This window comes from Wyeomyia smithii, chromosome 3 (genome assembly GCF_029784165.1).
Source record: "Wyeomyia smithii strain HCP4-BCI-WySm-NY-G18 chromosome 3, ASM2978416v1, whole genome shotgun sequence".
NCBI classification, from domain to species: Eukaryota; Metazoa; Arthropoda; class Insecta; order Diptera; family Culicidae; genus Wyeomyia; species Wyeomyia smithii.
In genome coordinates, this window is record NC_073696.1 from 151,203,677 (window position 1) to 151,224,711 (window position 21,035).

At 40.3% G+C, this 21,035-nt stretch overlaps 1 protein-coding gene across 2 annotated transcripts in view; it reads right to left on the minus strand.

Moving 5' to 3' along the window:
- The window catches only part of LOC129727093 (calcineurin-binding protein cabin-1-like), a 667,482-nt gene extending 660,251 nt beyond the window's left edge, over positions 1–7,231 (minus strand). For both annotated transcript variants that reach the window (XM_055684544.1, XM_055684543.1), the window contains exons 1-4: positions 7,073–7,231; positions 6,716–7,012; positions 6,498–6,651; positions 6,293–6,440 (exon numbers count right to left, since the gene is read on the minus strand). In XM_055684544.1, coding sequence (XP_055540519.1) covers positions 6,293–6,440; positions 6,498–6,651; positions 6,716–7,012; positions 7,073–7,198 — 725 coding nt within the window. In that variant the 5' untranslated portion in view covers positions 7,199–7,231. The remainder of the gene's footprint in view (positions 1–6,292; positions 6,441–6,497; positions 6,652–6,715; positions 7,013–7,072) is intronic.
- Positions 7,232–21,035: the final 13,804 nt, after the last annotated feature.

The window sequence follows — 21,035 nt, forward strand, 5'->3', positions numbered from 1 at the left end:
GTCTGTCTGTCTGTCTGTCTGTCTGTCTGTCTGTCTGTCTGTCTGTCTGTCTGTCTGTCTGTCTGTCTGTCTGTCTGTCTGTCTGTCTGTCTGTCTGTCTGTCTGTCTGTCTGTCTGTCTGTCTGTCTGTCTGTCTGTCTGTCTGTCTGTCTGTCTGTCTGTCTGTCTGTCTGTCTGTCTGTCTGTCTGTCTGTCTGTCTGTCTGTCTGTCTGTCTGTCTGTCTGTCTGTCTGTCTGTCTGTCTGTCTGTCTGTCTGTCTGTCTGTCTGTCTGTCTGTCTGTCTGTCTGTCTGTCTGTCTGTCTGTCTGTCTGTCTGTCTGTCTGTCTGTCTGTCTGTCTGTCTGTCTGTCTGTCTGTCTGTCTGTCTGTCTGTCTGTCTGTCTGTCTGTCTGTCTGTCTGTCTGTCTGTCTGTCTGTCTGTCTGTCTGTCTGTCTGTCTGTCTGTCTGTCTGTCGGTAACGGTAATTGGGTTGCAGATAAGTCCAGTACGGCGGCCATATGCACGACCAGCAAGTTCCCGGTTCAGGAGGTTGTGTCAACCTCAAATGAAGGATACGCGGTTGCCAAGGTGGACGGAGTGTTCTACTGCAGTTGTTATGCTCCGCCGCGTTGGTCTATCGAAAGGTTCACCCAGATGGTCGATTTGTTATCTATGGAGCTGACGGGATTAACACCCTTAGTAGTGGCGGGCGACTTCAACGCTTGGGCTGTTGAGTGGGAAGCCGCCGCACGAACCAGAGGGGTCAGATCTTGTTGGAAGCTTTGGCAAAGCTCAACCTAGATCTGGCCAACGTTGGAAACCAAGTGTACATTCAGCAGAAATGGTGCGGAGTCGATCAATCGACGTGACGTTCTCCAGCCCAGGACTGATCGTGAACTGGAGGGTAGACGATGGCTACACCTATAGTGACCACCAGTCGGTCTGCTATAGCGTAGTCCAGAACGTGAGGCGGCAGGCGACGGGTAGAGCCAATACTCCGACCGTCCGCGGGTGGAAGACATCGCATTTCGATGCCGAGGTATTTGCAGAAGCAATGAGAAGAGAGCGCGAGGGGGGCAGTTGGCTCCGCCCGAGTGCTGACCAATTAGTTGCCACATTATCGCGGGCGTGCGACACCACCATGCCTAGGACCCGCCAACCTAGGAATGGTAAGTCACCGGTATACTGGTGGACCGACGCGCGGACCTCCGTAGCGCGTGCCTCCGTGCAAGACGGATGTTGCAACGTGCACGTACCGATGCACAGAGGGTAGAGCGCCGTGTAGTATTCGGATCTGCAAGATCGGCGCTTAAAAGTGCGATAAAGGCGAGCAAAAGGGCCTGCTTCGATAGGCTATGCGCGAGTGCCAATACGAATCCGTGGGGCAACACCTACAGAGTCGTAATGGCGAAGACCAAAGGCGTGTTGGCGCCTGCAGAGCGATCACCAGCGATGCTGAGCGTATCATCGAGGGACTCTTTCCACGACACGAGCCAAATCCTTGGCCTCCGGTTGCTGAGTCTCACGTCCGACGTTCCAGTATCTCAGACACAGACCAGGGATGGTCGGCCAACCTGCCGGGCATCCAATCCGTGAGAGACGGCAGCCGTGAAGAGGTTGTGGAGGAGGTAAGGGTTACGAATGAGGAACTCATCGTGATCGCCAACTCCCTAAAGGTGAGCAAGGCACCGGGACCGGATGGAATCCCGAACGTGGCCATCAGGACGGCCATGAAAGTGGCCCCCGATCTATTTCGAGCAGTCATGCAGAAGTGCCTGGATGACTGCCTCTTTCCGGACAGGTGGAAGCGACAGAGATTGGTGCTGTTGCCGAAGGCTGGGAAACCGCCAGGGGACCCATCGGCATACAGACCTATCTGTCTGCTGGACACTACGGGCAAGGTGCTTGAGAGGATTATCCTCAACAGACTGGTGAAGTACACAGAGGGTGTAAACGGTCTGGCAAGTAACCAGTTCGGCTTCCGGAAAGGTAGATCCACGCTGGATGCTATTCTCTCTGTCACCAAGACGGCAGAGGTAGCACTCCAGCGTAAGAGTTGGGGCATTCGCTATTGCGCAATCGTCACGCTTGACGTGAAGAATGCATTCAATAGCGCCAGTTGGGACTCCATAGCGCTCGCGCTTAGGAACATCCACGTACCGGTGTCGTTGTACAAGATTTTGGAAAATTATTTCCAGAATCGGGTACTAGTTTACAACACGGAGGAGAGTCAGAAGTGCGTCCCAATCACCGCAGGGGTACCGCAAGGTTCCATCCTGGGCCCGGTGTTGTGGAATGTCATGTATGACGGGGTGTTGAAACTAAAGTTCCCTGTAGGGGTTGTGATCGTCGGTTTCGCAGACGACATCACGCTAGAGGTCTACGGCGAGTCGATCGAAGAGGTCGAGTTGACGGCCGCGCACTGCATACGCAAGGTCGAAGACTGGATGCACTCTAGGAAACTGGAGTTAGCGCACCATAAAACGGAGGTTACGGTTGTGAACAACCGCAAATTAGAGCAACAGGCGGTGGTCAGAGTCGGTGACTGCACCATTACCTCAAGGCGTTCCTTGAAGCTCTTGGGGGTTATGGTTGACGATAAGCTCACATTTAAGAGTCACGTCGACTATGCCTGTAAGAGGGCTTCAACGGCCGCTACAGGACTATCTCGAATGATGTCCAATAGCTCAGCGGTATATGGCAGCAAGCGTAAACTTCTTGCCAGCGTGGTTTCGTCCATACTTAGGTATGGTGGGCCAGCGTGGTCCAAAGCGTTAGGTACCAACAGTCATCGTCGAAAACTGGAAAGTACCTACAGGCTCATGTGCCTGAGGGTTGTGAGCGCGTACCGAACAGTGTCATACGACGCAATCTGCGTCCTGTCCGGCATGATGCCTATCAGCATAGCCATTAAGGAGGACGTAGAATGCTTCGATCAACGTGACACAAGGGGTATACGAGGCACCAGAAGGTCATTCTCGATGATCAGATGGCAGCAGGAATGGTCCAATTCCGCAAAGGGTAGATGGACGCATCGACTTATTCCGGACGTATCCGGATGGGTCGGGAGGCGCCATGGAGAAGTTAACTTCCACTTGACACAGATTCTGTCAGGTCATGGTTGCTTCAGGCAATATCTACACAGATTCGGGCATGCGGGGTCCCCCATGTGTCCCGAGTGCGCGGATGCGGAAGAAACTGCTGAGCATGTCTTCTTCGTGTGCCCTCGTTTTGTGCATGCGCGGAGCGACATGATGGTAGTGAGCGTTAGCGGGCCAGACACCACTCCGGACAACCTAGTTCGGAGGATGTGTAAAGACCCAAACATTTGGAGGGCGGTTTGTACAGCCGCCTCTCAAATAGTTTTAGAATTGCAAAACAGGCGACAGGTTGACCACCGACACGCCAGTGTTAGCTAACGGCCAGTCTCCAGGTTAGTTAGCTAAGTTAGCAAAGAGATCTATAGAACCAAGAGGGTGCACAGAGCACAAAAGCCGCTCCCCGAAGCAATACCTAGCGGTGGTCCCGGGGAGTATTGGTCACCTCAGGGGTTTGGATGCAAATTTCCCCTCCACCTGAAACAAAAAAAAAAAAAAATATATATATATATATATATATATATATATATATATATATATATATATATATATATATATATATATATATATATATATATATATATATATATATATATATATATATATATATATATATATATATATATATATATATATATATATATATATATATATATATATATATATATACATATATATATATATGAAGTTTTGATTTTAAGCTATAGCATCATCCAAAGAATAAAACAGACTTATGGAACGTCGGACAGGCAGCGTGAAATGCTAGTTCAGCTTCTACTCGTGAAAACCTGGGGGTAAACATTCCACGAAGATTGAATATGGCTTTACAGAAGAAAAAACAGGCCACAAAATTTCGAAAGTGAGTTTTGTAACGTAAAAAATCACTTTGCTAACAATATGTAGAGAAAGAAAGCTAATTTGGATTGTTTTGTATATGTATTTCAATAGTGTATTTATTTTTGTCGCCACTTTAAAAACACTAACTCACGCAAAAATTTTTTGGAATCACCGACAGAAAAATTTCTCCAGTTATTTCTTCGTTCTTCTTTCAAAAAGAGTGTCTGCAGATCTTAATGACGTAACATAACATCATACAACAATTAAAATCACTGCGAAGATACGAAAAATCATCCAATACTGCATGTGTATTTATTTTTTTCTCCATGACTGTATATATATATGAGCCGTTGAGAGCAACATGTGCATGTACATGTGCCATTAAGTAAATTTTTCAGGAGACGCGATATATGGGGCCAATTCAAAGGAAAATACCCTGGTATCTTTAGAATTGATATTTGGTCGATAATAACTACACGATGGACCCAGGTTCAACTTTTGGTAGACTACCGGTTGCCCTCCGGATCCAGAAATACTGTAGAAAAGGAAAACTGAAAATTATTTTGGCTATAACTCTGGTATAAGTTATCAGATCTCGGCTTTTCTTTGATATTATGGTATATTTTTGCATGTGATAGTTTCGAGAAAAATATAAACACGGAAAATACTAGGACCTGTTCACGCAGAAGCAGTTTCGAAAGAATTAGGAAGCTCTAGGATCACTTTAGAAAATTGACCTCAATTACGGTATTTCTGGATCTTCCGGAAGGCTATCGGTGGCCTGCCTAAAGCCAAACCTGGGTCCAGTGTGTAAATATATATCTATATCAAAGACCTCAGAGAGTTATCTTCTAAATTGACCACAGCATACGAGTTGATACTGAAATAGATAACACTCTTTCTATTACAAAATAGTCACGGGTACACTAGCGCCACGTAGTGAAAAAATTCCAAAACAGATAGATCTTCATCTGAAAGTACTCAATCACTTGACCAACTTTGCTGAAGACATGACTGTTCTATATCGTAAGATCTTCGACTAACAATTCATCTAATATGCACAGACTGGACAGTGTTGGATGATTTTTCGTATCTTCGCAGTGATTTTAATTGTTGTATGATGTTATGTTACGTCATTAAGATCTGCAGACACTCTTTTTGAAAGAAGAACGAAGAAATAACTGGAGATATATATATATATATATATATATATATATATATATATATATATATATATATATATATATATATATATATATATATATATATATATATATATATATATATATATATATATATATATATATATATATATATATATATATATATATATATCTATATATGTATAAATATATATATATATATATATATATATATATATATATATATATATATATATATATATATATATATATATATATATATATAGATATATATATATATATATATATATATATATATATATATATATATATATATATATATATATATATATATATATATATATATATATATATATATATATATATATATATATATATATATATATATATATATATCACCTACAAAAAATCCATGAAAACGTTAATAGCGGTTTAGTAGCAATTCTATGTTCATATACAACAATGCTTCGCGTGCTTTAACCAGCGAAGGAAAAAATCACCTCTAGCGATTAATGAATACATATAAAACAAGCCTAGGATGCGTCGACATCGTCGTCTGTATGCGAAAAACAAAGTATCGGTGCTGGTCACTCTCTTTGCTTTCCTCTTTACGATATATTTCTATTCATTAGTGTACACCACAACACGTGGTTCTCAATGTGCACAACTCGGTATATGAAGTTATTCGTCTCTGTTACAGAGAGCGATCAGAACTTGTTATATCCTTATTCTTTTGACTCATGAATATGATTTTTTGTCAGAGAATAAAAGAAAATGACAGTGTATGCTCTCCTACTCTCGCTTAAACTCAACCGCTGCCGAAGTAGTTCCTTCCCCCACACATTCCTTCTCACCGCACCACACCTCTGCTGCTGTTCAGGCGACATGATTTTCTCCTGTTGCTATCCTTTCTTACCATAACTACCGGCCTATGGAGACAAACGTAACGATCGAATCGCTTCTCAGAGCTGATGTAGTCTAGTCATGTGTTTGTTTTCTCCCAGAAACCTATGCACCCTATCATCATTTCATTATGGGTTGAGAGGATTCGAGTTTAGTCGCGGCCTGTACACTTCGTAAAGTGCACACATGATGAATAAACGACGATTGCATCATATTCGTTTCGTTTCCATCACTGGCTTTAACAGAAAAAAGCATTTTTTGTGCAATAATAGCAAAAATAACGGATGAGAGAATTGAAAAACTAAAATACCTTTCCAATATGTAGTATAAAATGGCCCAGGCTTTGTCACAATCTACCGTGTAGTAATCACAAAGATATTTATCTTGGTGGGGATCCAGTAGGTATGTAAGCATTTCATGAATTGATTGAACCATTCGTGCCAGGTTTTGAAAGTTAGCTGCAATAATATAAAATTTTATTAAGTGCTTAACTAAAATGCTTTTTTCTGATGTACAAATGTCAATAATATTTCTTTTGATTATTGCTAGTATATAATCCAATGTAAAATTTATTGTCTTCGACCAACATTTCTGGGTGTAACTATCACTTAACGATATAAATATATCTGAAGTGTACTTTAAAACCTGTTCAGCCCATGACAGGCATTCCTATAAATTTGAAAAAAGTATTAGCTATTTGAAAACAAAAAACATATTTTGACAAAAAACATACCGAATAGTTTTCTACATTCCATAAACACTCCAATAAAACCTCCATTTGACACAATACGTTTAATAAATCGGTTTCAACAGGGATATCACTCAAATGTACTAGATTCAATTTTAATAAATCAACAACTTCATTATACTTCTTTTCATTATATAAATGTTCTACCGCACATAAACCGATTTTACGTTTCAGTTCTGCAATTAACTGTTGAACCGAATATTTGTTGAAAAAATTATTGTGACGTTGATTCGGTAAGGTAATGCATAACAATTCTGATTGGTTGGAAAATAGCAGCAGCATCTGAAATATAAATTATTGAGGTTTGTTATTCTTACAGCAAATAATTTATTCTTAGTTCACCTGTTCAAGCTCCTTCAATGCTCTGTAATAATTCTGCTGTTGCATCGATATCAGATAAGTTAACCACAGAAAACGGCAATGGTATATCAATTTTTTTTTCGCGTAGTGTGATAAATAAAAATCCATACAATTATAAATGGTTTGAAGTTTAACTCCTGATAAACTGAAAAATAGAAGACTAAAATTACACATGCTGTCAAAAAGGGAAGAAATTATCAAACAAATTACTGCTTGTTCCGAAGGTATTTGGCTTTAATTACACAGTGCAACAAAAATGGACTTTTTTCTGTCTTGGTTTTTATATTTCACATACTCGATATTATTTTGCTTTGTAAAATATACTAAAACCGTGCCAAAACCGGTTTCGTAGAATCACCGTTTTGAGCTCAGTTTTTGTCCGATTTAAGATCTGTTTTTTTAAAGATGGGTAAGAAGATGCTAATATGTGGACAAACTCTTAGAATTTTGATATTTGGTCTTCAAACAAAATGGCGTCAAAAAAACATCGAAAATTTTCGATTTCCCAAAAATTCAAAACGGCGCCATTGTTGCCCCTTAAGTTGAAATATGTTCAAACTCAAGAAAATTTGGTTTTGCATCAAAATACACAAAAAAATATATATATTGGAACCAAGGCAGAAAAAAAAGTCAATTTCTGTTGCACTGTGTTATCTGTCTAGTTATTTTCTTACCATTATTCGAAAAAAATATCTTTTGTTCAGTGTATTTTCCACCGGAACATGCTCATAAACATTCGTATGAAATATTTTTCAAAACTATAGAATCTCTTATGTCTAACATGAAACCAGAAGTAAAAGTTGAAGAGGTTGTTTATAAGATAAGACCGCAAGTTAACGTAGAATTACGACAGCCTGTCTTATGTCAATAAATTTTTGGCAATAGCTTTGGAAATACACTCGATTAGGGTTAATCAATTTAATGGTGTGAAGCGGTCGAAATTCTGCTGTGATGTCAAACTAGAACCGTCTTCTCCAAGACGTTACATCCTTGCTAACAAAGTGTTGTGAATTTTCTAAAACAGACTCAGTACCGTGAGCAGAACGTGCCGAACTTTTCTGTTTGAAATCGGATTTGTTTCGTATATATATACCGCTTGTTATGCACAGTATCAACAAATCGTAATAAACATCACACTGCTGTGCATTTGCAGCAGCATCAAACCACAGTTGCAGTTCATCAACATTCATTATGCCCCCCCCCCCTCCTTTATTTCCAGTTTCTACAGTTTTTCTCAGTTTTGTGATTTCTTGTGGACATTCTGTCGAGCCGGACCGACAGAGCTCTCATAAAGGCAACAAAATAACATGTATTGTGTCGTGTTGCGCGGCTTGGAAGAAGAAAATGTCCCCGTGTCGCATGGGAGCAGATTGTTGCGTGTTTGATATTGCCGATGGTAGACACGAGTACGAGGGTCGAAATTCTGCTGTGATTTCAAACTATAAACGTTTCGTTTTAAGACGCAATAGCGTAAGTGCTGCATTTCTGTTATTTGTTGCCATCCAGCAGAAGAACAAGTATAAATTACACCCGGTCCTTCTCAGGGCCACCAACACGTTCTTGAGGCAATGCTGAATTTTTCTTGGCTTGCAAATACTGGAATTTGCGGTTTTCCGTCTGTTACACAACTACTCCGCGATCAGCTAGAAATGGAAACCCGGCTTTTCTTTCTTTTTCACGATCAGCAACCAACGTCCGCGTGGTATCGGTACAGTCATGGTGTGACGTAATACCCCGCGAAAATTACACAATGTTTCGTCACGATGCATCAGAATTTAGCCTCCCGCTAAATTTAGTGGAAACCAAGTAAAAAGTAAACTAGAACAATTGTCTACCGCCGAGTTTACTTACCACGCAGGAAAAACCATGCAATAATATAGTATTCTAGAGCATTCTTATAATGAATCGTTGGCCGAACAGAACAATATCAAGGCATTTTTTTTATGAACCAAACCGAACAGAAAAAAACATCCTTATTATGAATTGTTCAGAACCATAACTTAGCGTCCGAGTTACGAGCCATCGACCGACCGGTGGCTTATGAAATATAATCATCCTAACCGACCATGCCACAGTATGCATAACTTTTTAATTTAACTATAAACATAACCGAAGCTGGTGGCACAGCGTCACTCACGGTTGCAGCGTCACTCATGCTGCAGCAGTATTGCTAGTAAAATTCAATGGTGAGCCGTTCGTCAGACATTTAATCAGTTTGGGGTGAATAGCTGTTTCTACAAGCATCATAGCGCCTTACGGTCTTCAGAAGAGTTTTTCCCAGGAAAATTTCCTACAAATATCATGTATCGATATATTTTTAAGACCCAACTGGGAATTTCTAGAGAATAAGTTTTGAAAAAGTGAATTTTCCAATATAAAATCGTATGGAAACTTTAAAAATCGGGCGCAAATCGGGCGTTTCACCGATCGATCTGAAAAATTACACAGTTGTTAAAGGATCCATAAGGAACACGAAAAGTGCATGGGACCGAAAAAATAACACCATCGCCTTTTTCCCATATAACCGTGTCCCAGTCTAGCCCTAATGTTCTCAGCAAATAGTCGAATGTATGTACTAAACATAAGTTCGAAAATGAAACAGAGTAACGGAAATTACAGACTAGAATAGATCAGATGGATAAACGGTAGCCTGAGAGCCTCTCGCTCTGAGTTACCCATTGGGTATTATTAAGGGAAAATTATAGTTCAATAAAATCAATCACTTCCATCATTTCCATCATTTCCATCATCATCTACATCTAGTGGAGTGGTTCCGTGTACTAAGTGCACGTACAGGACTTTGTATGTTTTATTTCTAAGTAATCACAAGTCCTGGTAGGGAAGTCGCTACACTTTGGTGACAGCGCATCCTTATCGAAGGACCGCCAAGTTCTGTGAGGTCGCGCCACAGAAAGTTGAAAAAAAAAATCTCGCAGTTTTCCATACGTAGAAAAGTGAAAAATAGACAGTGAAAGTTAAAATTAGTATCAGTTTTCGTGTTTCGTCTGGCAGAAAAAATATTAGCAATACAGCCGACTAGAAAAATTTCAAGTGAAGCAAACATCAAAAAAAAAAGAGGAAAAAATGTCTGTCTGTATTCCAAAGCTCGCAATTTGCCGGTTAATAATAATCAACCGAAAAACCGTGAAGTAAGTGATTTAATAACCGATTAATGGCCGACTCCATAACAAGGATATTCGGGTGAGTGAGTTTTTTGACATTGACTAACGTCTATAACGGACCAGGGAAAACCAGGGAAAAGTGGTCAGATTTTGAGCGCTTATGTATCAGTCATTTCTTTTCAAAATTTAGAGGTTTTGGCATCAACCGATCATAAATTCTTTTACGGTTAAATGTATATAACAAAAATAACCTATTGTTTGAGATACACTATTGAAAAGTTGATAAATAACATCGATTGTCTAACTCATACCGAGCAACCAATCACCACCTCTCTTCACAAGCACAGTCGACACTAACGGATACAACCGATCTGACTTTGTAAACGATTTGTTGTTGTTGTTGTTGTTTACTCGAGGTCGCTTTCTGTTCCTGATATTTTTTAGAGCTATGTAACTTACGAACCAGAGACAAACTGGAAAAAGGCGGAGTCTTAAAGGTACAAGACTCCGTCTTTACTTCAAGTTTCTTCCTGTCTATGGTTCGTAATGCGAATGCACAAAATAATAATTTAATTTCATATTGGCAGCCGACGGAGCCGGACCGATTGAGCTCTCGCACACGCAGCTTTATACCTAACACGTACAGTTTTGTGTTTTGGAAGACAATCGAATTATTCTTGCTATCGGTTGTGTATTGTACATATGCAGTTATTCTATACGTGGCGGATGAAGGCAGATAGCAGGCAAGCAACAACATAACATCACGGTGTTGCGTGTTAGTGTGCAAAGGATTTTGACACGCGCTTTGTTCATCCCATGACTGTACCGGTACCACACGAACGTTGAATGCTGATCGTGACAGAGAAAGAAAAGCCGGGTTCAAATTTCTGGCTGATCGCGCTGGACGCGTTGATACTTAAGCACCTGTCTATCTGGCGGCTGTTATGGAGTTTTCGGTAGCTGCAGAATTATTGGAAGTGGCAGGAGAAAACGGGAGAACTAGAATCATCGGCGAATGGTTACCCGAAATAGTGATAATCGAACAAACTTGCCAGTGTTGTTACTGTTGTGAAATAGAATAGCACATTTTGGTGCTCTACAATTATGTGATTGAAGTAGTTAAGATTTTTCATCATGTATGACAGACGGAAAAACGCAAATTTCAGCATTTGCAAGCCAAGAAAAATTCAACATTGCCTCAAGAACGTGTTGGTGTCCCCGAGAAGGGCTGGTTGTAATTTATACTTGTTCTCGTAATAGATGGTAGCAGATAAAAGAAATGCAGCACTTACGCTATTGCGTCTTAAAACAAAACGTTTATAGTTTGAAATCACAGCAGAATTTTCACCTTCATACACATGTCTACAATAGGCAATATGAAACACGCAACAATCTGCTTCTATTCGACACGGAGACGGGAACATTTTCATCTTCTAAGCCGCGCAACACGACACAATACGTTTTATTTCGTTCGGACCGGCTCGACAGAATGTTAACAAGAAATCATTTTTGAACATCCCTGTTACGACACTGAGAAAATCAGTAGGAACTGAAAATTAAGGCGGAGCTTATCAAAAGATCGCTCTGAGCTAGAATGAATGAGATGTATTTTTCGTACATTAGTATTACGACATACGAAATAAATTTTTTCGAACGTTGTAGAATGGTGTAACTGGAAATAATTAACACCTCGTTTCCCAGTTATACCATTCCACAACGTTCGAAAAATTTGTTATGTCAGAGCGGATATCGCGCGCTATCTGACCATGAAGCATTTATGAGATAATTGAATGAAAACTGCAATTGCAACATCCGGCCTTCTTCAAGGCTACTAAATATATTTGGAAGAGCATAATAAATGGTTATTACTAAATTGCAACTGTGGTTTGATGCTGCTGAAAATGCACAGCAGTGTGATGGTAATTACGATTTGTTGATACTGTGCATAACAGGCGGTTTATACGAAACAAATCCGATTTCAAACAGAAAAGTTCGGCAAGCTCTGCTCATGGTACTGAGTTCGTTTTAGAAAATTCATAACACTTCATTAACAAGTATGTAATGTCTTGAAGAAGACGGTTATTGTTTGATATCACAGCAGAATTGCGACTCTTATATCCCTCACGAGAACGGGCACATTTTCTTCCTTCAAGCTGCGCAAGTCACGATACATGTTATATTGTTGCCTTTATTAGGCAAAAATAGGTTAGCAGGAGGAATGAAACTATTTACTTGGAGCAGTAAACATACGGCGGTCTGAACTTTGCGGTAAGTAATAGTAGAACCTTTGTTGTAATGCGCCAAACGGGAAGCATCCGAAAATAGTTCTCCTTATAACGAGGTTTGAATTGTTGTGATAAATTTCCTGGCTTCTTTGTCGCTTGTCTCTGGTGCCATCTCAATGATGATACATTTGTTGGCAGGTACACAGTTGACGATAAAATAATGCGCGTTCACGCTCAAATTTCGCTGATATACCGACAAACTGTGAGCAGCGTAGTTCGAAATTCTATCACTTTCACGGCGCCGCCTTCGTTATGGTGTATTACGACATACGAAATAAAATTTTTCGAACGTTATAGAATGGTATAACTGGAAATAATTAGGTCACACCTATTTTTGCCAGTTATACCATTCAAAACGTTCGAAAAATTTGTTATGTCAGAGCGGATATCGCGCGCTATCTGACCATGGAGCATTTATGCGATAATTGAATCAAAATTGCAATTGCAGCAATCGACCTTTTTCAAGGCGACTAAATGTACAGTGCCTCCACAATTATGGGTCAGCTACAATTATGGGTCACTTTTACGCAAATACGTTTATTCTCACGAAACTGAACAATTTTCATTGGTAGTGGTATTTTTTATAACTCAATTGTAACCCTATTCGCTGAATATTTCAAAAATGTTTATCTTATTGACAACAACGAGGAAGTGAACAATCCAGTTGAACCTGCCACCGATCTGCCGGAGTTACGTCGTGAAGAAATAAGACAAGCGCTGTCTGAGCTGGGTTCTGGTAAGTAAGCTGGACCGGACAGACTTCCAGCGAAGTTGGTTAAAGAATTCAAGGATGAAATCGTTGAACCTCTTTCTTTTCTTTTCAACTTCTCGTTGTCATCCGGTCATTTTCCACCTCTTTGGAAGATCTCTCATATAACCCCAATTCATAAAAAAGGCTCTCGTTCGAATGCGGAGAACTACAGGGGGTAGCGATTCAGTCCGCGGTTCCTAAATTATTCGAACGATAAGTCTACTCACATCTCTACGAACGAATCCGAGAGCACGTTTCAACTGCACAACACGGATTCTTGAAAGGAATATCGGTTGTGACGAATCTTTGTGAATTCTCCTCTATGGTCACAGATTATATGTCTAAAGGGTATCAAGTCGACTGTGTATATACGGACATGATGTGGTTGGAATAGATAGCATTTTACGAGCCGCAGCCCTTTTTTATATTAATGGGAAGTTGTTGGCATGGATTAAGACATACCTTAAAGACAGAATGCAATACGTCAAGATATTCAACAAAACATCCAGTATCCTTTGGTGTTCAGTCAGGTGTCCCACAGGGTTATTTGTAATGGTTATGAATGAATTGCCAACCTTCATGAGCCGAGTAATAGTACTAATTTACGCAGATGATGTGAAAATTTTCCTACCAATTAAAACCGCCGAAGATTGCGATTTGCTTCAAGAGGATCTGAATAATTATGGGAGATTCGTTGATGAAAATGGACTAAGTATAAATGCGAGTAAATGCTCTGTCATAACGTACACCAGAAGAGTTCGTCCGATATTGTTTGACTATATGCTAGGACCTTCCATTTTACAACGCGTACGGAATGTTCGAGACCTGGGCGTGACAATGGATCAGTCTCTCTCATTCAACGATCATATCGATAGAGTAGTGAAGAAATCGATGCAACTTTTTGCTCTCACACGAAGATTTGGACGGGAATTTATGGACCCTCATGCAATTCTTGCAATCTACGGCAGTCTTGTCAGAACAAAATTGGATTTCGCGAGTGTGGTTTGGCGACCAAAGTATGGCATGCAAAAACAACGACTTGAATCAGTTCAACGTAAATTCGTGAAATTCGCTTTAAGACACCTTGGATGGAATGAGGAACTACCCGAATACGAAAACCTTTGCTGTCTAGTAGGGTTTAAAACAATCAGTAGCAGACATAAGATCGCAGATATTGTGTTTTTCTGCAACATACTTAGTGGACGGATTGAAAGTTCTTACCTGTTGGACCGACTTAATTTCAACGAAAGCCCGGTTTCTCTTCGTCGTCGGAGGGTCTTTGATTCTCCATTGAGAACGAGGAACTACACACAACACGAACCCACGAACACACCAGCACACAACACGATTTATGAACGAGTTCAATGAACTGCAGGACGTAATCTCTGTAAATATGACTCCAGAAGTATTCGAAGAAGACTCAAGTTATACTTAAGAAATCAGCAATATACTTAAACGCAAACATGTATTGTATCTAGATTTAAGAGGGATAACGGGCTAACAGCCTATGTCCAATAAACAATTACAATTATTCATACGATTGAAATGATTTAATGTTGAAAATGTTACTAAAAACAATAATTCTGCTCGGTGCAATAATTAAAGTGAGCCATAATTGTAGTAATGTTACGTTTTGCGGTGCACAATTGTGGGTCAGTCCATATTGTGGCTATTTTTATTACTTTTGCATGAAAATACATCACGACCTAATAAAATAACTAATTATCAAGCTTTTACAACAATAAAATAACTTTTGTGATGTATTTTGATGGTTTAATAAACTAAATGATCTTGAAGGCCCAAAGTGACCCATAATTGTGTCTTTTGCTATGCAAGTACTATTTTTCTTCTTGACCGATTTACATACATCAGCTGCAATAAAACTAATTTTCGATCGAAAGTATACAACAGAACACAAAAATAGATAGTAAAACATTCGTAATCGATAACTTTTCCGATTTTCTATTCAATTTTCAACATATAGGCAATACGTTGACTGACCTATAATTGTTAAGGGATTGTATTTGGAAGAGCATAATGAATGGTTATTAGTATTACTAAACTGCAACTGCGGTTTGATGCTGCTGATAATGCACAGCAGTGTGATGTTTATTACGATTTGCTAATACTGCGATTCAATCCGATTTCAAACAGATAAGTTCGGCACATTCTGCTTACGGTGCTGAGTCTGAGAAATTCACAACACTTTATTAGCAAGGATGTAACGTCTTGAAGAAGACGGTTATAGTTTGACATCACAGCAGAATTTCGACCGCTTCACACCATTAAATTGATTAACCCTAATCGAGTGTATTTCCAAAGCTATTGCCAAAAATTTATTGACATAAGACAGGCTGTCGAAATTCTACGCTAACTTGCGGTCGTACATATGTTATAAACAACCTCTTCCATTTTTTTAAATACATGAAGTTATATGCTGGGCTGGAGCTAACCTAGCATGAGCATTATCGATTTAATGTCAAACAATTTTTAAATTTAAAATTTTCGCTTGACCAGAACGATGGTCTCCAATTTCAGATAATTTCGTTGAGTTTGCTTTTTACTTAGATAGGAACTTTTTTGCTTCTGTTAATCAACAAAGTTGTTTGTTGGTTAACAGCTAAAGTTAAAGTTAAAGTTGGCCAGAACTTTACGGAACTATCCCAGCTTTCTAGTATTACTTGGTAACTTGACGTGACCAACCTACACCGGAAATGTTTCGGGTTTCAAGAGTGTACTGTACTTTTTATTACATCTTGTTTCTTTTAGGTTCATGTGTCGCCAATAAATTAGAATTCATTCCGAGTTTATTGATACCCAAAGGTTGAGAATCCGTAAAGAACCCATCGAGATATGAATTATTTAGGCATGTTTCTTACAGTTTTTTACCATTGGGTGCATAGAACAAGAAAAAGTTTTTATTAGAAAAACTATTTTTCTCTGAGTGCCACTGTGGTTTGTTCTGAAGAGTTAACCGTTAATCGCGTTAATTTGAAAATCCGCTTTTACTCAATGACTTAGACGTTTTTAGATTTTTGAATTTCCACGGTACACGTTAAAAAACCGCGTTAATTAAAAAATCCGCGCAATAAACTGCGTAATTAAAAAAAACGCGCTAATTCGAAAACCTGCTTAAGAAACCTGAGTGTACTTCAAACCTTTTCAAATGTTAGTACGGATTGAAAACTATTAAAAAAAAAATTTGCATGCTAGGCCTACGCACCCACAAAGATTCAATAAGTTCTGCTACGATTCTGCGAGCTCGGAGAAAAGAAGCTGCCCACATTCTCAGTGTTCGTTAGGCACGTCCAGTTCTCAAGTAAAACTGGGATAGTTTTCCAGTAAAATGAAACCAGTTTCGTCAAAAGTGGTTCATTTTTCGTGAAGTTCTGAACATTTGAAAATTGACAAAATTTTGCCTGTCAATTTTTTTCCGACCAGATGATATCTCTAATTTTCAAATTCGGGCGTAAAACGTGAAGACATGTGCTTCCAGTGAATTTAAAGTAAACTATTCAACTCGTCCGGTTGATTGAATTTTTATTCACAGTATCGTATGATTTGTTTGTTTTTAAATAGTTTATTTGACACGGCACGATACAATTAATGTTTAACTGAGCCAAGTACATTTTTTTTTAAATTCTAAATTAGCAGGGAAAAGAGGGAGGCCTTTTCTTTATTCTCGCGGCCGACTACGAGCTAGTGGGGATTTAAGGTGAGAGGAGGGGTGTTACAATTTAGTTTTTAACTATTTTATATTACATAATGTATTCATTTGTACGTGGCTAACCAGTGATGTTCTATTTGAGCAGTTTTGGTCTGAGGTGTCTGCGTAAACATAGAGATGCCGAGTCTTCGTTTTAGTGTCTCCAGCCGGGTGTATCATTCTCTTTCAGTTTGTGACAGAAATTGTATTCTAGCAAATAGATAAAAGAAATCAAGTTTTAATGCCAGCATTTTTTATAAACCCGTATAGCTGTGTCATGTACTGGAGATCACCGCTTCCCAGAATGTCTCTAACGGGTACGTTCGGTTGTTTTCCTCGGGCCCGAAGGGAATCTATAAGCTCAGACCTAACACCACAGTATTCGGTACACGACCGAACAACATGCTCGATGTCATGGTAGCCATCGCCACAAACGCAGTGATTACTGTCTACAAGCCCTATACGAAAGAGATGCGTGTTTAACGTGTAGTGATTGGACATAAGTCTGGACATCACGCGAATGAAGTCCCGACCAACATCCAACCCCTTGAACCATGCTTTCGTCGATACCTTAGGAAAAATGGAATGTAGCCACCGTCCCAGTTCATCTGAGTTCCATGACGATTGCCAACTGTTGAGTGTTCTCTGACGCAAAATGCTATAAAATTCATCATAAGCAATTGGTCTTTCAGAAATATCGCCATCAATAGCACCCACCTTAGCTAAAGAGTCAGCCATTTCGTTACCCGGAATCGAGCAATGAGAAGGGACCCACGCTAAGGTAACCCGGTAATTTTTATCTGTTAAAGCACTTAAAAACCGCCGTATTTTCCCCAGGAAATACGGGGTGTGCTTCACAGGCTTCATTGATCGCAGAGACTCAATGGCACTGAGACTATCTGTGAAGATGAAGTAGTGGTCTATGGGTAGGGTTTCGATGATTCCAAGAGAGTACTGAATAGCAGCAAGTTCTGCGACGTACACGGAAGCAGGAGCACCGAGTTTGTAGGAGGCGGTAAAATTTTCGTGGAAAACACCGAAGCCAGTGGACTCATCTAGATTAGATCCGTCAGTGTAGAACCTTTTATCATAACTAACATGTTTAAACTTATTGGAAAAAATCTTAGGGATCTCTTGGGGTCGCAATTGATCCGGGATACCAGAAATGTCTTGTTTCATGGTGGTGTCGAAGAATATAGCATTATTAGAAGTATCTAAAAGTGCGACATTGGAGGAATCGTATGAAGAAGGATTAATATCTTGAGCCATATAGTCGAAATATAAAGTCATAAATCTGGATTGAGATTGAAGGTCGACCAACCTCTCGAAATTTTCATAATTTTCAATTACTAATGGGTTCATAACTGTGCATCGAATTAGCAACCGGTAAGAGAGATTCCAAAAACGATGTTTCAACGGAAGAATACCCGCTAACACTTCAAGACTCATCGTATGGGTCGACTGCATGCAACCCAAGGCAATACGCAAACAACGATATTGTATTCTCTCTAATTTTATAATGTGTGTGTTCGCGGCGGGGCGAAAGCAGAAACAGCCGTACTCAAGAACTGACGATATCGTTGTTTGGTATAACCTTAGAAGGTCTCCTGGGTGAGCACCCCACCAAGTTCCGGTAATCGTACGAAGAAAATTAATCCTCTGTTGGCATTTTTGTGTCAGATACCTAATATGACAAGCCCAGGTGCATTTAGAGTCGAACCAGACCCCGAGATATTTAGCGACTAAAACCTGAGAGATCGTTTTACCCGTTAGTAGGAGCTGCAGCTGAGCTGGGTTATGCTTCCTAGAAAAAACGACCAGCTCAGTTTTCTCCGGAGTGAATTCGATACCCAGCTTAAGAGCCCATTCAGACAAATTGTCTAAGGTATCTTGCAATGGTCCTTGCAGATCGCTAGCCTCGCTACCAGTAATGGATACAACTGCAAGTTGCCTTAGCGTGCATGAATTTGCAAGACATTCATCGATGTCATTGACGTAAAAATTATATAAGAGAGGACTTAAACATGAGCCCTGGGGGAGGCCCATGTAACTAATTCGGGAAGTTGTCGAATCGCTATGTGAGAAATACATATGCTTTTCTGACAACAAATTGAGCAAAAAGTTATTCAAATTTGGTGAAAGTCCCTGCGAATGAAGTTTCGCGCTTAAAACTTCTACAGAGACAGAGTCAAAAGCCCCCTTAATATCCATGAACGCAGAAGCCATTTGCTCTTTTCGAGCAAAGGCTAGTTGAATTTCAGTAAAAAGCAACGCTAGGCAATCGTTCGTCCCTTTGCCCCGGCGAAAGCCAAATTGAGTATCTGAAAGTAACCCGTTTGTTTCGACCCATTTGTCTAACCGTAAGAGGATCATTTTCTCCATTAATTTCTGGAGGCAAGAGAGCATCGCAATCGGCCTATAAGAATTGTGATCAGAGGCAGGTTTCCCGGGTTTCCGAATAGCAATGACTTTTACCTCCCTCCAGTCATGCGGAACAATATTTAGCTCAAGAAACTTGTTGAACAAATTCAACAAGCGTCTTTTTGCAGTGTCGGGTAGATTCTTCAACAGGTTGAATTTTATTCTATCTAACCCTGGAGCCTTATTGTTGCACGACAGGAGAGCCATTGAAAATTCCAACATCGAAAATGGAGGCTCTTCCGTAGTTACTAATAACGCGTCGCGAAAGGTTTTCTGTTCCGGTACAGAGTCCGGACAGACCTTTTTGGCAAAATCAAGTATCCAGCGATCTGAATACTCCTCACTTTCATTCGAAACGTCACGGTTCCGCATGCGCCTGGCGGTATCCCAAAGAGTGCTCATCGCTGTTTCCCTCGACAACGCGTTTACGAACCGCCGCCAGTACCCGCGTTTTTTCGCTTTTACTAAGCTCTTCATCTGCCTGCCCAGTGCCTCGTACTTTCGAAGCAGGTTGACAGTGCCGTACTCCCGGTAGTCCTTATACGCCGCGGACCTTCGCGCGTACAGCTCAGAGCACTCTTTGTCCCACCATTTGTTGGGAGGGCGCTGTCTAATCGTTACCCCGGGTATCGGTTTCGTCTGAGCTTGAGTCGCGGCGTCGGTTATCAAGCCAGCTAAGAACGCGTATTCTTCCTCCGGAGGAAGTTCCTCGTGGAAGTTCCATTAGCAATTGATATAACGATTGGAAGATGATCACTACCGTGGGGATCGTTGATTACTTTCCACTGGCAATCTAGCGCTAGTGATGTCGAGCAGAGGGATAGGTCAAGCACGCTTTCACGTGCTGGAGGATTAGGTACACGTGTCGCTTCCCCAGTATTCAAAACTGTCATATTGAAGTCGTCGATCAAGTTACAGATTAAAGAAGATCGGTTGTCGTCGTACAGCGACCCCCATAGCGAACAGTGAGAATTAAAATCTCCCAATATCAAAAAAGGCGCGGGAAGCAACTCTGCTATATCAGTGAGATGCCTCTGTTCAATCCGCGCGGATGGAGGGATATATAACGAAACAAGGCATAGGTCTTTTCCATTCATATTCGTTTGAATGGCAACGACTTCAATATGCGAGATCGAGGGGAGGTCGATTCGGAAGAAGGAATAGCACTTTTTAATCCCTAAAAGTACCCCTCCACCGTGTGAGTCTCGATCTCGACGAATAATGTTAAAATCGTGGAAATTGAGTTGATCGTTTGAATTGAGAAAGGTTTCACAGAGCGCAAATGCGTCACAATTGTATGTATTTATTAAATGAGAAAATAGATCGAATTTGGGGATAATACTTCTGCAATTCCACTGTAATACAGTGATAAAATTATGATAGCTGAAATGAGGGGCCAAGTTGCTGTTAGTTGCTTCAAAAAGGTTTTCACTGTAGGAAGAAGGGCAAGAAGAATATTTTGTAGGGGATCTGGTATGTTGAATGTTTTAAATATCCAGTCCACAATATCAGAAAATTTTATGAACCCTGTTTCATTTTTATCTTCTGATCGAGAAATGGGTGCACGAGGGGTTTTTGGTGCCCCAGGAAGCGGTGGGTACTCCTGGTTTGATTTAAAATTAAAACCGGGAGGTACTTGCTTCGGTTTTTCTTCACCGCT